The 16765-nt window shown below is 38.4% G+C and overlaps 1 protein-coding gene across 3 annotated transcripts in view; it reads left to right on the top strand.

Moving 5' to 3' along the window:
- Positions 1-16765, top strand: part of Vsx2 (Visual system homeobox 2) — a 459366-nt gene that overhangs the window by 53621 nt on the left and 388980 nt on the right. For all 3 annotated transcript variants that reach the window (XM_073979347.1, XM_073979345.1, XM_073979346.1), the window contains exon 3: positions 8951-8998. In XM_073979347.1, the coding sequence (XP_073835448.1) occupies positions 8951-8998 (48 nt within the window). The remainder of the gene's footprint in view (positions 1-8950; positions 8999-16765) is intronic.

Below are 16765 nucleotides of genomic sequence, written 5' to 3'. Positions count from 1 at the left end.
ATTTCCGCAATATTGTAAAAATCGTTAACAATACCGATTGTAGGAACTATCATAATCTAATTTTGTTTACAAAAAGTATTGTCAACCCAGAAAACCAGCCCAGAAATTTTTGATTTGAGTGTATATACTTCTCATATACACTTTTCACATAACTTGGATATAAATGTCACGTATAATATTGCAATCATTGATGAACACAATACATGGTTTGCTGCATTGGCTGACAAAAAAGACAAACAGAAAGCCACAAGCACCTACCACAACATAAGGAACAATTAAACACCATGAAAAAGTCCGGTATAACACCAAACCTCAAAGCACAATGAAGATAGAAGAATGAAACAAAACAGAAACAAATAAAAACAAGAGTCTCATTGTTGGTATACATACACACAAAAACAAAGATAAAGGCATCATGTCATACAAACAAAACTCACCATAATTGTTTTTTTTCAACACGGCATCGAATAGCGAGAGAAGAGAAAAAAATGTCGAAGAAAAGAGAGAACTATTGTCCAGTTGACAAAACCCAATTGTTGGAATCACAATACTACATTTGGAATTTAACAATATCTTTACAATACATATTTTGCTCTTCGAATATTGTTGTATCAATCATATTTTTTTCTCTGCGTGTGGTCGAATACCCCATATAAAACCAAACTTTCCGGCAGAGACGACTTGACCAGTAAATGAAAGTGATGAACTTTGTCGTACGAACCCAAGGGTTAGGAAACATACTCTTGAAGTCAAAAGCTTAAGCGGAAAAAGTGACTAGAACATTTGAAGCCAAAGGTTAAACCACTCTCGAGCGTGAGAAAGAAAGATGATAGAATGGATGGGACTTTCAATTGCGTGGCAGAGACAAATCCGAAGAGGTGTGCGTTTTTTTACTGGCAATTTATAAAGCACCCGAGAGTGAAGGGGAGTGTGTTATGCCCTCTCAGTTGAGGAGGTATCACTATAAATTACGATGAGCGAAACGCAAAGTTATCCAAAGCGTTTGATCTACGCGGAATATCAATGGTAATGCTAAAGGTCACAAGTGTCCTCAATTTATCTTTAGCCACCCATATTGTACCAGAAGACTGGAAAGTTGACAGGATGGTCTCTCTACTGAGGGAAGAGTCGAATCGTACAAGTTCATTTGTCTCTAATATCTAATTGTATCGAATATCCTAGAGGCACTACTACTCCTCAACAATAGCAGTTTCCCAGTTGTACAACATCAGCATGGATTCAGGCTCTTGACCTATCGACGGTCTTCGATACAGTCAGCCATGCCAAGATTTTCAAGAATATTTCCTAATACTTTCCTACAGTCCTGTGTGAACACCGGTCGCTTGTGTAATTCAGAAATAAGAAGCCTACGACCCGTAGAGAGAAATGAGGCTATATATTTCATGATGTCTTCCAGGTTCCGACAAAAATTATACCTATAATATTGGCTACAATGCTCAGCCATTTGCGACAATATCTGAAGTAGTCAAGTCAATGGCCGATAGCCATTGAAACCTTGCACCTTGTTATGCGGCGCCAGTGCAGCGCCAGCGAAAAGTAGTGAATAACATTCACATGTGCCAGAATACCGAACTGATGACTGCAACAGGGTGCCTGAAATCAGTGGACCATTTTCAGAAGAAGACAAGATATTGTCGACGTAGTACCTGCTTCGGTGTTATCGCCAGGAGCATCCTTGCCACAATCAAGTGGACACATCAGGAAATGTTTTCATGATTTAGAAAGAGAGAGGCCCAAAGGTACAAGCGAGGACCTCTAGATCAGCGATCCTATCTGGCAGGCTGCATCGATCTGATTCAGTTGCGCATACAGTACAAAGGTACAGTTTGAATGCCAGCGGCGAGGGCAAACACGAGTTATTTTAGCAAAATTAAGATTCGGACGATGCAGCAGCTGACATAATTCGTATTGGGACCGAATTGATAGCACGACAGGACATGTCCTGCATATGGATTCGGACCGCACGATACGCTGAATTTGCTTAATTGACCAGCTAAACGCAATCAGCTGTCTCCTGTTTTTTATGGATGAAGCAAGTCCAGGTTTCAGAATTAAGAATCTCGGCACAGGAGGCCTTTAGGTGCTCTATGAGAAGTTCCCTGAGTTGCTTTCTCCCACAAAAGTAAAAAAATTTCGCATGTGCGCAGTTTAAAAGCTGTTCAGGGATGGTCTTGTAAGCTTCAGCGACGCTAGTCCTTTTCGCCTTAAAAGACCCCCTAAAAAGACCCCCTGCAGGAACCCCTCTACAAGTAGAAGACCTTTAAGTACTTCTAGCAATAGTAGCCTCCTTTGTGCAATGGTATGCACGCCCGCCTTGCACACAGAAGGTCGGGGGTTCGATTCCCCGGCCAGGCAAAATCAAACATTTTTCAACGGTGGCAAAATACCCCTCAGTAATGTTGGCGACATTTCCTGAGTATTTCAGCCTTGAAAAACTTCTCCACAAGTGGTGTCTTAAGACACGCCGTTCGGACTCGGCGATAAACAGTAGGTCCCATATCATTGAGCTAAATATGAATCGGGGTGCACTCATTGATATGAGAGAAGTCTCCCTTGTCCCGTATGGGATGTTGTGGAACAATGTTTAGCCTCCTTTGATGGGATTTCTATCTGTAGAAGACCCCTTAGAGGGGACTTCTATCTATAGAAGGCCTGTTTGAGGGCCCTCCAATCAATAGAAGACCACTCAAAGGTACTTGCATCTATAGAGTCTCATTTGAATGGACTTCTATATAGAAGTTTCCTTTCAAGGAACTTCTATCTGTAGAAAACCTCTTTGAAGTGTCTACTATCTATAGAATATCCTTTTGTTGGGGCTTCTATCTACAGGAGTATTCTCGGAGGGGACTTATATCTATAGAAGGCCCTTTCAATGGGTTTCTATCTATAGAAGTCTCCTTTGAAAGGGCTTCTATATATCGACACCTCCAAATAATAGGATGCTAAGTCTAAAAAGTGAGTTTTGCAGGAGAAGCTCTCAAAGTGTGGAAAAGTCAATATTTGTTTATAACTTCTGTTCGGCTTGACCGATCATTACCAAAATTTGACAGAATTTAAGTCAAAGGACGTTCGACACCTCCAAGTACTAGTCTGCTAATTCTGAACAGTGAGTTTTGCAGGACAAGCTCTAAAAGTTTGGAAATTTCTTTGACTTTCAGTACTATGCTAAGTAAATATTTGTTTATAACTTCTGTTCGGATTGTCCGATTATTACCAAAATTTGACAGAATTTAAGTTAAAGGACTTTAAATATAAAAATGTAAAGAACTTGAAAACATGCTAAGTCGACTTAGCATACTATTGTTTGGAGGCGTCGATATATAGTAGACCACTTCTTCAAAAGGGTCTTCTATCTATAGAAAACTAAATTGGATGGACTTCTATCTACAGAAGACTCCTTTGAATGGATTTCTACCTATAGAATAACCCTTTGAAGCGATTTTTATTTATAGAAGACCCCCTTTCAGGAGACTTCTTTCTATGGAACACTTCTTTGCTGTGAATTCTATCTGGAGAATACCCCTTTGAAGGGATTTCTGTCTGTTCAGCCAGGTGAAAGGCACCAACTACGGGGCTGTATCAAAGTGTGGACCTATTTTTAAAAGTTTTGTAACAGCAGGGGACCTCAAAAGTCAAATTACTGTTAGTTCCGTCAAAAAAATTAGCTAATACCCTTGAAATACCGAAAATCGGGAGGTACCGTTATATGAGAACTATTTCAAAACATGGACCTATATTGACGATTTTAAGTGAAGACGTCAAATTATAGCTACAACTTTTTCAGATGTAGATCGAAACATTTTAGTTAAAATTTGTAAAATTTCATTTGTAATTCGAGAATTCCATTTGTAATTCGAATTATTCTATTTGTTATTCGAATTTTTTCCAATTATTCCATTTGCAATTCGAATTATTCTATTTGTTATTTGAATTATTCCATTTGTAATTCGTATTATTCCATTTGGAATTCGAATTATTCCATTTGTAATTCAAATTATTCCATTTGTAATTCGAATTATTTTATTTGAAATTCGAATTATTCCATTTGTAATTCGAATCATTTTATTTGTAATTCGAAACAAAAAAATTACAAAATATTTTTTGTATAGATTTTATATCTGGCTTTTTCGAATAACAAATAAAATGATTCGAATTAAAAATGGAATAATTCGAATTTTAAATTAAATAATTAGAATTACAAATGGAATTCTCAAATGAAATGTTACGAACTTCAAATAGAATTCTCGAATTACAATTAAAATAAAATTTTAGCTAAAACCCTCAAAATACCGAAAATCGACAGGTACCGTTATATGGGAACTACATCTTTTTTGAGATGTAATTCGAATTATTTTAATTGTAATTCGAGAGTTTCATTTGTAATTCGAACTATTCCATTTGTAATTTGAATTATTCTATTTGTAATTCGAATTATTCCATTTGTAATTCGAATCATTTTATTTGTAATTCGAATTATTCAATTTGTAAGTCGAATTATTCCATTTGTAATTCGAAAAAAACCAGATATAAAATCAATACAAATAGTACTTTCGAATTACAAATGGAATAATTCGAATTACAAATGGAATAATTCGAATTTCATATGGAATAATTCGAATAACAAATGGAATGCTTCGAATTTCTAATGGAATAATTCGAATTACAAATGGAATAATTCGAATTACAAATGAAATATTTCGAATTACAAATAAAATGTTTCGAATTAAAAATTTAATAATCGAATTACAAATTAAATGTTACGAATTACAACTGGAATGTTTCGAATTACATCTGAAAAAGGTGTAGTTTTGGTGGAGAAGTTTCGTGACCACAGAGAACCTCTAATGTCAAATTACAGCTAGTTCTGTTAAAAATTGTAGCTAAAGTCCTCTGAAAACACCAAGAATGGACGTTGGTTGTTTTCCTGTAGAAAATCAAAAATCTAGAAACCTGAACCAAAGAAATATTGTCGGAAGCACAATATTTCTCCCAGATTGGATTGCGTGAAAATAGAAGAAAATAAAAACACAGCACAGTGGATCCACTTGTATGGAGAAAGTGGCCAAAAATATTTAGAGTGTAAAAATCAATCCAATGCGCCGGTTACAGCTTTGTGCTGCTGCGAAGATTGTTTTAAGAAACCACGAGCGTAGCATTCTCCCCCTTTTCCTTTCTGGAGGGGGTATACGGTAAGAATTGTTTTATGCTGTTAATACAAAATGACATGAACAAAGGCCCCGATTATCTTATGATGCAAAAATAGGCTTGGGGAAACAAAAAAATCTCCAAAACAACATAAAATCCAACAAATTTAGCGGATAAAAAAATCAAAATTTTTGTCTGAAAAATGGTAAAGTTTTTAATATAGACCTTATAGCGTTCTTCCTGGAAGGCACGTACCGCCAACTTATGACACATTTGGAAGAAGATTTCCTAATTTTGCCACTGATGCCAATTATGTTAATGTACGTGGTTAGATAACAGAGTTATACGCTAATATATCCATAGAAACCCTCATCTAGGGCAGCTTTAGTCAGCGACCGAATTGACATTACAAAATACAAAATATGAATCGGGGTGCACTCATTGATATGAGAGAAGTCTCCCTTGTCGCTTGTGGAACAATTATAACGCATTAAAATAATCATTTGCGACCCAACGGTAATACACAGACGGGCGGACCGACGGACATGCATAGATCGACTGAGAATTTTTCCCTGATCCTGAATATATATACTTTATTGGGTCGCAAATGGTTATTTTAATGCGTTATAATTGTTCCACAAACATCCCATAAGGGACAAGGGAGACTTCTCTCATATCAATGAGTGTACCCCGATTCATATTAGCTCAATGATATGGGACCTACAGTTTATCGCCGAGTCCGAACGGCGTGTGTAAGACACCACTTCTGTAGAGAAGTTTTACATGGTTGAAATGCTCAGGAAATGTCGCCAACATTACTGAGGGGTATTTTGCCACCGTTGAAAAGTGTTTTGATGTTGCCTGGCCGGGGAATCGAACCCACGACCCTATGTGTGCAAGGCGGGTGTGCATACCATTGCACCACGGTGGCGTTACAAACAGAAAAACTAACTTAATATGAATAACTGGTTTTATGAATTCAATCGTCTCCGACTTCGTGAGGGTCATCAAAAACGGCCACTGTGACAGAAAAAAATTAAGCCGTGTGTGAACGGATAATGCAACATCGCCATGTTATATACTGTGAAATAGAAGCATCTTTGGGCATTTATTCCACCAACTAAGATTTGATAGTGGATGAACACATGGACGCAAAAATTGGGGTTTGTCGTTAGATCCAGCACAATATGACAATAGCTCAATATAAGGCTTTTGTCGATTTGTGCAATGAAATTTTGAATAAATACGATCGTCACAGACGACGAATTTTGGATATATGCGTATGAGCCCGAAACAAAACAGCAATCGATAGTAGGGGTATTCGAAGATGAGCCAAATCCTACGAAAGTTTTTCATCGAAGAAGCACTTCGAAGCAAATGGTCGCCTGTTTCTTCAACAAAACTGACCATGTGCCGACTATACGGCTTCAGGAATGGTTAATTCTGAGTGGTACACTACCATGTGTTTGCCTGAAGTCTCCGGATAAATTCGAAAAACGAACAAGAGAGGAGGAAGTGTCTCAATCGAAGTGAAAAAAGTGATTCAACAATTGTTTTCATTGTTAGGCCAGAAAGTTAGTATCCAGTAAATGGTTCGAAAGTTTAAAAAGTTCACGCAAGTGACGTTCTGGTAAAAAATAAGTGAAGATGAATGTGCTACCTGTAGAATTTTGCGCTAAAGGTAAACTTTTTGCCTTTGATGCTTTGGCTTTACGTCTACCTTAAATAACCACATTTCTTACTATATCTGTTCTGATTCTGTTGCTGGTTTGCAACAAATTTTATATCGGTTTTATCCTTAATGTACTACTTTTTGCATTTTTACATTAAAATATCAAAGAAAAAATTTAAAATTCATTAAATTGCCAAAATATATGCATTCTTTGCCCAAAGTAGCCTCTTCCCTTCCTTTCTCCACAAAATCAAAAAAAATCATCGTTACAAAATTCGGCCGAAAGTAAGATAAAAAAAATCATTAAACAATGTAATCTAAGTAGCACTTGAACACTTTGACTTGTTTTGTTTGAGGTGTGAATTCGTTGTACAACGTCGGCTGGTTGACTGACTGGTGAACTTTAGCTTTTGTTATTTTTTTCACACTTCGAACTGTTGTTCGGAGCCCACACAAAAAAACCCAGGCAAATGTCAAAGGCGGCTTACAAGTGTAAGTGCAACAATGAGAAATTTGCAACGGAAGGAAGGACGATAAAGCTATGAAACGGATTTTGGTTGTACTGCTGCCGCTGCCCGTTGCATAAATATGTTTGTAAGCGGTTACAGCAGAAAAAAGTCAATTAATTTTGAATCACAAATTCAATTGCATTAAATTGTGGAATTGAATGGCTGCAACCTCAAGTGGCCCTTGAAAGGGTTAATTTATGCCATGGCAATGTCAGAGGAGAAAAAAGAAAACAACCAAAAAAGCAAAGAGAAAAAAAATTTATGATTGGGAGAGAGGTGAGGTAGTATTCCTCAGCAGATATTTTTGTATTATTTTGCTTAACTCTCCTCGTGCTTGGCGAGAAGATGTTCAAAACCAACAACTTGTCGAAATTGTTAGATTAGATTGGAAACAATGGACATTTTTGTTGTTTTATTATATTTTATGGCTTTTTGGAGTTTTTTTCTATAATTGGCTTTTAATTGTTTAATAGAATTTCGCAATTTCAATTGATTTAACTTTTGATTTAAGTGGCAATTTTAAACAATTAGAAAGTTTCAACTACTTTTTTTGTTTTCTTTTGTAATTATATTTATCATGTGCTAATTTTCGAAATCAAAAGAAGAAGATTTTCAAGTGGGTAGATTCAAATAAGATTCCGCCTTTTTTATATCAAAAATAAATTCAATTATTTATAACGTCAGAATCACTTTGTTTGGAGGCAAACACATTTCGTACAAGTCCATTTTTGTAGGATACATATCAGAAGGCTCTCTTTGCTCTCAATATATGTTTGCCTTGACCATATGTCTGTTAATTCTACTTTTTAAATCCCCCATTCTAAGAATAGGGAATGGGTAAATTTCAGCAGGATATTCTAAGATTAGGGACTTGCATTTATGCCTTACATTTATGCCTTCCAACGAAGTCATGTTCTCTGGGTATATTACCCAGAAACAGCTTCAAATAAACCTCAATCTTTCTCTCGTCCATTGCTACGGTAAAATATTCAAAAATATATTTCTTTGCGAAATCATTCAAATTGACACATCATTTGTGAAATATGCACAAGAAGAAGAAGCGAATCACATGCCGCTCTACATCAAATGTTCACCTAGCCCTGAGTGGTTTAATTTTGTCTGCTTTTTATGTTGTTTAGACGTGTTTATGTTCATTAAACTGTTGATGAGAGATGATGGCTATTAGTAAACGGTATCAAATATCAAAGACATTTTTTTGCTACTCGTGTCATTTTATTTTGATGGGAAAGTGAAGTGAAAATTTGTAATATTAAGAAGCTTTTCATTCAATTTGCAAGTGAACGGATTTTTTGGCATTTAAGACAAAACAAATTGTTAATTTAAAATAAATAGCGAGTCCAAGCTAAAACAGATTTGGCTGGGCGCAAAAAAAGGTATGCAAAAATAAAACAGCTCTTTGCAAATACGTTGCTTAAAAACATACCCTAAACGTTTTAAGTTTCCTTGAACATAAAATATGTAAAAAATTTATTACCCTGAAACACCCAGTTAACTGGGTGTTCCACAAATTATATTTCTTATAACTGTTGCTTCTGTTTGAAATTTCAAAAATAATAAATCCCTTTATTTCTTCTCATTGCAGGCTTCTCACCTCTAAAACAATTCCCCAACAATGGGAATTGTTTACCAGGTAAGTTTCTTTCAAATACAGATAAACCATTATTTATGCCATATTAAGGATCAACAAATATCCCCCTATTTTAAGGGGAAATGTTCCCTTTTTTATTCTTCACAATAAATTAAAACAAAAACATCTCAAATTCCTTCGAAATCCCTTTGAGTTTATTTCATTCGCAAAAAATACACATAAAAGGCATTTAAAACAATGAAGCCGCCACTCATTCCGTCCCTTTCATTATTCAATATCCTCATACACTTGGCACAAAACCGCAATATATCCTTCAAATCTCACTTATACATATAGACTCATACACAACCATCATGGAGTTTAAAAGGTGTGAGAGTTTTAAACTCAGGGTTAATTTCTTGCGGTTATTCAAAGTGTAGAAATGGCATGATTTTAATACGCATGGATTTTATTGAGCACATTTCAAAGTGGATACGGAACACAGAAATATCGCCAATTTATTACAAAATTACAAATCAATTTATTATTGATCATTGTCATTGATCAAAATCAAAACTAAAATCATTGATCGAAATTATTTTTAAAAACCGACTGAAGTTATTCCTCAAAAAATAAGAAGTATATTAAAATAAGTAAGAACGGCGTTAAGTTCAGCAGGGCCGAACTTTTAATACCCTCCACCATAAACTGTATTGAAGTGAATAGGAACAATTAGTATCCTTTCGTTTATGAAAGTTCTAAGTTCTTACGCGGTGCGCTTGAGCCAACCTTAAATGGAAGGTGCTTACACCTGGGAAGTTTTTGCGGATTCTGAAGCTACAATGTTCATAGATGAGAAAAATCAAAACAAAAAAAAAAAAACTAAAAAATCGCCGAAGCCCTTTTTAATCAAATCGCGATTCAAGTTCACATTGTTAGAAATTTATTTGAGTATTCACGATTTTGTTTGGAAACCACAAGTCCTATGAAAATAGGACTAAAAAAAATATTGTAGCAGTGAAAATTCTCTACGAGATTGACCTTTATGATATTTGCGTAGGTTTTGCCGTTTTTGAGATATAGAAGTTCAAATGAGGATAATTTACTGACTGTATCGCCTCCTTATATTACAATGTCATGCACGTTGCGCCTTAACTAACGTTAAATGAAAGCCCCTTATACCAGGGAAGTTTTTGCAGATTCTGAAACAGCAATGTTAGGTTAGGTTAGGTTGAAAAGAGGGGTGATTCAAGATCATCACATGTCCTTAAAAAGAAAGGGCATACACTGAAGCCAGAAGAGGCCTGTTGTGCGCTCTAATTTTATGTGTCCTGGAAGTTGTTGTTAGTTTAGGAGTTCCGTCCCATTGACTAAGTCCCTCAAGTTTTTGAACCCGATGTCCTTGATAGGGTCGAGTCCTGTAATTATGTCGTTTCCCATTAGTTGAGTTCTCAAGTTTGTGAAAGCCTGACAGTGGCGGAGATAGTGTTCCAACGTTTCGTTGTCCTTGACACATGCCCTGCATTCACTACTCTCTGCACAGCCTATCCTGTGCAGATGCGCTTGTAGTCCTAGATGCCCTGTGAGGACACCGATCAGTCTACTGATATCCTTTTTACTCATCACTAGGAGGTCACTTGTTTTGTCCTGGTCTGGGTTTCCCAATAGGATTTTTGTAGTTTTTCCCTTTTCCTGGTTGTTCCATAGGGATACATGAACATTCTTTGCCCAAGCTTTTAGTTCTATACGCGTCGCCTTTAAAGGTTTGGCATTGTCTAGACTTACTGTAGGTAGCTCCCTGGCTTGTTTTGCTAAGGAGTTTGCTACTTCGTTTCCCGTAATCCCTATGTGTCCTGGTACCCATATAATGTTTACCGAGCCATAATGGGAATAGTCGTTAATTGAATTTTTACACTCTAAGACAGTTTTCGATATTGTTGCCTTACTTGTTATAGCTCTAATTGCTGCTTTACTATCTGTAAGGATGTTAACTGTGAGTGGCCTTGTATTTCTTTTAAACCAGTTCCGACATTCTGTGATCGCTCGGATTTCGGCCTGGAGGATCGTGTTATGATCCGGCAGACGAAGGGAGATCTTCGTTTCCGTGTCTACGATATAAAGACCCAGTCCCGTTCTCCCCCCTAACACAGCCCCGTCCGTAAACCCGCAGCTTCCAGCGGGAATCTGTGCAAGGGTTCCATCGATCCACATATCTCTGTCCGGTATTAAAACTTCACACAGAGCTACTTCACTTAATTCTGGTATCCGGTCCGATACTATTTGATTTATAGATTCATCCGTTGTGAACCGTAATATGCATTGGTGGTATGTTTGGTGGTCTCTTTTGATCCACTCGCTCAACGCTTTCAGTCTTATAGCCGCGATGGCTGCTTCATACCTTACCTGTATTTCTATCGGGTGGACAAATAGAATTGTTTCTAAAGCCCTAGTTGGTATAGTCCTCATCGCCCCGCTAATGCCTAGGCAACACATTCTTTGGACTTTTTGCAATGTTTCCACATTGTACTTTTTGTCCATAGCTGTCCACCATACAACAGATGCGTAAGTAAGAATCGGTCTTATTACGCTTCTGTATAGCCAGTGTTCATTCTAGGATTAAAACCCCATTTTGAGCCTATAGCCCTTCTACAAGTTGACCAACATCTATGTGCTTTGGCAGCCCTTTCCTGGATATGGTCTTTCCATTTGAAATTCCTATCTAGGATTACCCCCAGATATTTAACTCTTGGAGATATAGTTAATGTCTTATTCAGGAAAACTGGTTCCTCTACGGAGCCCAATTTCGTTTTCCTAGTGAAAATACATAACTCTGTTTTTTCCGGGTTAACATTAAGACCTCTTGGTCTAGCCCAGTTGTAAGCTATATTTACAGCCTCTTCGGCTCTCCTGCAAAGTAGATTTGGATTCTTTCCCCTTAGAAGTATTATAACGTCGTCTGCATAACAGACTGGTTCAAATCCTTCCTTGGTTAAGGACCTTAGTAAACTATTTATGGTAGTGACCCACAGAAGCGGCGATAAAATCCCCCCTGTGGCGTTCCCTGCCCTACTTTGTCTCTTCTTGTTACGTCATGTAGCGCGCAGCTTATCCATCTGTACCTTAGCATGTCGTGTATCCAGTTCCTCAGCGTTCTGTCTACACGAAATTCGTCTAAGGAGTGGATCAGCGTTTCCGTGCTGACGTTGTTGAAAGCACCTTCTATGTCGATGCAAACTGCGAGTGTGTACATCTTCATTTCGAAGGTCCTCTCTATGTGGTGTACTTACTACCTCATGTAATGCGGTTTCCACTGATCTACCTTTCACGTATGCATGTTGTTTATATTTCAACATGTCGTTGGGGATTTTGCTCTTGATCATGGTATCGACTGTCCGTTCCATTGTCTTGAGTAAAAAATATGTTTAACTTATCGGGCGATAAGATTTTGGTACTGCGTAACTTGCCTTACCTGGTTTGGGTATAAAAACCACCCGTGCCTCCTGCCAGGCTATGGATGTATACGCAAATTTTAAGCACGCGTTTAAAATTTTGACCAGCTTGGACGAAATGTAGTCCACTTCCCTTTGAAGTAAGGCCGGGAAGATTTGGTCAGGTCCTGCTGCTTTGTTTGGTGAGAAGCTCATTATTTCTTGCTTAACCATAGAGCTGTCTATTTTTGGTACTTCTTCTGATGTGTGGACATTTTCCTTCAAAAGCACTGTTTGGGCCGCAGTGCTTGAAGGGAAGTGTGTTCTCATCAGAAGGCCTAAGGTTTCCTCGCTTGTTTCCATCTTCCTTCCCATTTCATGAACCATTAGCTCGGCTTGTGTATGGGTTTTGGATAGAAACTTTTTAATTTTTGATACGTCATTTACGCTATCTACCTGTTCGCAGAACAGTTTCCAGGAGTTGCGTTTGGCGTTCCTTGTCAGTTTGTTGTATTCTTTTAGTTTTGATTTGTAGTTGTCCCAGAATACAGCTAATTTTTTTCATTTTGCCCTATTGTAAAGTCTACGGACCTTTTTGCCTTTGTTACGAATTTCCCCTGTCATCCAGGGTTTTTCGTAGGCAGACTTCCTTTCTCGGCTAATTTGTTGACTTTACTGTCAATGTCCTCTTTACTTAGGTATTCCTCATCTTCTCCTTGCGCTTGTCTGTACCTTAATTTAATTCCGAACTTGGTCCAGTTTGTTTTGGATTTGTTACGGAATGTTATCGGGTTTGGCGGTGGCCTTGATATTTTGAACCTAATATACCTGTGGTCATCTAAAACCCTCCAGTCATGTACCTCGTTTATTAGGTTTTCTGAACATATTGTTATATCTTGTACTTCCTCCCTAATTCTGTTAACAAAAGTAGGTTTATTTCCTACGTTAAGAGTTATTAGGTCGTTAGTATTCAAATAATCTAGAAGGGCTTGACCCCTTTTGTTAGTGTTAGTACTACCCCACGAAATGTGGTGTGAGTTAGCGTCGCTACCTACTAGTACTTCGTTACCTGTTTGCTTGATTTTCCTCACCAGCTGCTGCAATTCCGACGTAGGTGGTAATGTCGGGGAGTCGAACGGTAGGTATATAGACGCAAGGTATACATTACCATTCCCTTGCTTCAATACCGTGGTGTCCCACGATGACAACTCTGGAGAGAAAAGAAAGCATAAATTTTTATGGACTATAATACAGGTCCTCGGACGGGTACCTGTACTAGCGTAGAAAAGTTGATAATTTATATGCTTCAATCCAGAGACCTTATTCTTCACTGTCCAAGGTTCCTGGATTAGACCTATATGTATATTACCTTTGTTCATTTTCTCCATCAGCGCATGAGTTGCTGTTTCGCTCCGATGGAGGTTGATCTGGATGACCTCAATCATTGGTCGTCCAGTAGACGGTTTTCTTGGGAGGCGCTGATGGGTTCGTCTCCCTCTGTGTCTTCGCTCGGTAGGTTTTTCTCCCGGCTAGGTGGTTGGGCATCTTCCTCCTCTCCGACTCTTGCCCTCAAAGTCTTGAAGGTGACTGCGTTGCAGATATAGAACGCTCTGCCCTTCGTCTTTGAGAGACTGGCTAGTGAGAGGTCGTCAATTCCCACCACAAGCAGAGTGTCATCTTCTTTTTCCTCCCTGTGGAAGAATTCCCACCTCTTCACTTCCAAAGTCTCATTTTGTTTTTCAAAGACTTCGAGCATGCGCTCTGTCTCCAACTTGCAGCCATAACCTTTTACGAAGACTGCCGCTTTAGTCAGGTGAGGTACGTTCTCCTTCCTCACCAGCTTCAATTTACCGCCTTCCCAAGGGGTGGTTACTCCACTTATAACCTCCTCGAGAGCGGTCGGTTTTGCTTTTGGACCCAAGTAGAACCACAGGAAGTCCCCCTTGAGCTCGCTGCTAATTATGTTTATTGGGCCACTTCTCAGGATGTGATCCAATATTTTGTCGCCGATCGTTTTATTGATGGCCTCCTGGTGTTCTTTTGGCAATCTGCCGGACCCTCTACTGGTGTCGATCACTGCATAGCACTGTTCGTCCCTGTAGTACTTCCTGGCTACCTTGGAGTAAGAAGTTGGCGGCTCCGCTCCGTTTTCTGCGACCATCTTCCTCTTCTGGAAGGTCTTGGACTTCTTAATTGAGTCACCGGGTCTTCCAGAAGATTCTGCAGTCGCACTCACACCCTTCATGTCTGAGCTCACTTCTTCGCCCTCCTTCGGAGGGTTCTTTGGGCAGTCTCCTTCGTGTGGGTTTTGAATTGGTTTGCTCAGGGCATTCGAGTGTGGGAAGCTCTTTTTCTTCTTACTCGGCTTAGCGGTGTTCTGTTCCTCGGGAGACCTTGTCCTCTTCGCCGCTTCCGAGGAAGTGGAGGGAGTATCATTGGTCTCTTTTGGAGCATCCCGTTGTTTTTTTGTTAAGCCGCGCCTGGTTCTTCTTATACCTTCGTCTTTGGGCCCCAGTCCACCGCACTTTATTTGTTGTAAGTTTTGCGATGTTATCGCTTATTTCTTCTACCATCTTTTGGACCTCCTCTTTATTTGGGTTTTCCACGACGGTAGTATTGTTTTTGCTGTTGCTGTCGGATTCGTAGTCAGGGTCGCTCCCATACTCTGATGGTTGGGTCCAGTTTAATCTATCCCTAGGCTTCCCTGTCTCCTCCTCCATTTTACCTTTAGGTTGTGTGCTTGTAGCCGTACCTTCGACCACAGATGCCAAGGCACCCACATCTGTGGGAGATGTTTGCTCACGATCGCTTGATGACGACGAGGTGTGACTCGCAGGCAGATCACTAGTCCCCGCCGGTACTGGGTTATTTAGGCCCTGCACCGTAACTTTTATCTCATTTTCAACATCCATATTTGTTTTTTGTTTTAGGGGAACATCCCCGTAGTCAGTTTTTTGTCCGCGGGAAACTCGAAGTTTCCAGAGGTAGGTGATCGTACCACTCTACCTCAGACAGTACAGTCACAAGTGATTTCCTACTTTGGGGTAGAGTGATACGATCGTCCACCTCCCCCTATCCGCCGGTGGTGACGCGCCCTGTAGGAGAACTGACAAACACCCTCGGGTAAAATACACTTTGTATGTGCATATCATGTGTCATGAATTCAAAGCAGAAGAAAAACATGATCAACAAAAGTTTACATCCGAAAAACTCTACGCAAATGCCGCATCACGTGTTTTGTAACAAATACTGCAAGTAGGTATCTATAAACAAATTTCAGTAAGGACCAATAAAAATTTATTAAAATTAAACGAATGTCGATTACGACTCCCCCGGATGCAAACGGATTTTCACGAAAGGACGACTCCACTTTGCACGATTTACATTTATTGCTGGGTAGCACCATATTTTACGTTGTTTTCTGTAAGGCAATATTACAATACAAATTTATTTAATTTAATTAGTACACATATCCATCTCGCTACATACATATGTGTGTATGTAAATATGTGTGTCTGTTACCCTAACTCTTTTTTAATTTTCTAATTAAAATAGTGTGAAACAATAAATCTTATAAATTGCTAATAAAATTTAAGTATAAACAAAAAACATTTGTATGCGCTACACGCTACCAAAAAATTTCCGGAATACCAGACGAAAATTTGCAGTGGAATTCAAAAATAAACAAAAGCATGGAAACTGAAAACAACCTGTTTGTGTGACATTCTACAGGCAAAACAGGATTTCTAACACCCGCACTTGACCATACATTCAAACATCCTACACAGACAGAAAGAAATTCACTTTCATTGCATCCACATACGCATCTCTACATATGGCTTTGATGTATGTACATATATTTGTAACAACTCTCTTACACACATTTGTAACATAATGAAATTTTCATTTTGTTGCATTTGTAACGGTAATAAATATTTGAACTTGTCGTCCTCTTCCCCTCTCCACGGCAGAGCAACTAACTCAATTCATAAAGACAAAAGTAGTACGACTAAAACAAATAGACAAAACAAATGCACATACATACATATTTATGTATGTACGATGTGTGACGTTGTAAGTTTATCACACACATTATACACACATAATTTTCAAATAGCTATTTACGTATACATACATGGAAGTCCTTTCATACATACACACACATTGATAAACACGTTTAACCCTTTCTTGTGTCACCAGAGATAACAGTGTTCCGAGTAAATATTTGAAATATGTATTTTAGTGAAAACATCAACAAGTGTACCGCTTACTCTTTCACTAGAGGCACAATTGCTCCATAAAAAGGAGGCAAGTACATCCTTCTGTAATAGGCGAATTGGTTTTACTATAGCAGGACAGTCGATCTATCGAAAGAAGACCAGTTGGTCCTCCTATAGATGAC

The sequence above is a fragment of the Musca autumnalis genome, unplaced genomic scaffold (assembly GCF_047663935.1).
Source record: "Musca autumnalis isolate F117 unplaced genomic scaffold, ASM4766393v1 scaffold_3, whole genome shotgun sequence".
In the NCBI taxonomy this organism is placed as follows: domain Eukaryota; kingdom Metazoa; phylum Arthropoda; class Insecta; order Diptera; family Muscidae; genus Musca; species Musca autumnalis.
Note: the sequence above shows the minus strand (reverse complement) of the source record. Positions and strands in the feature narration are given on the sequence as shown.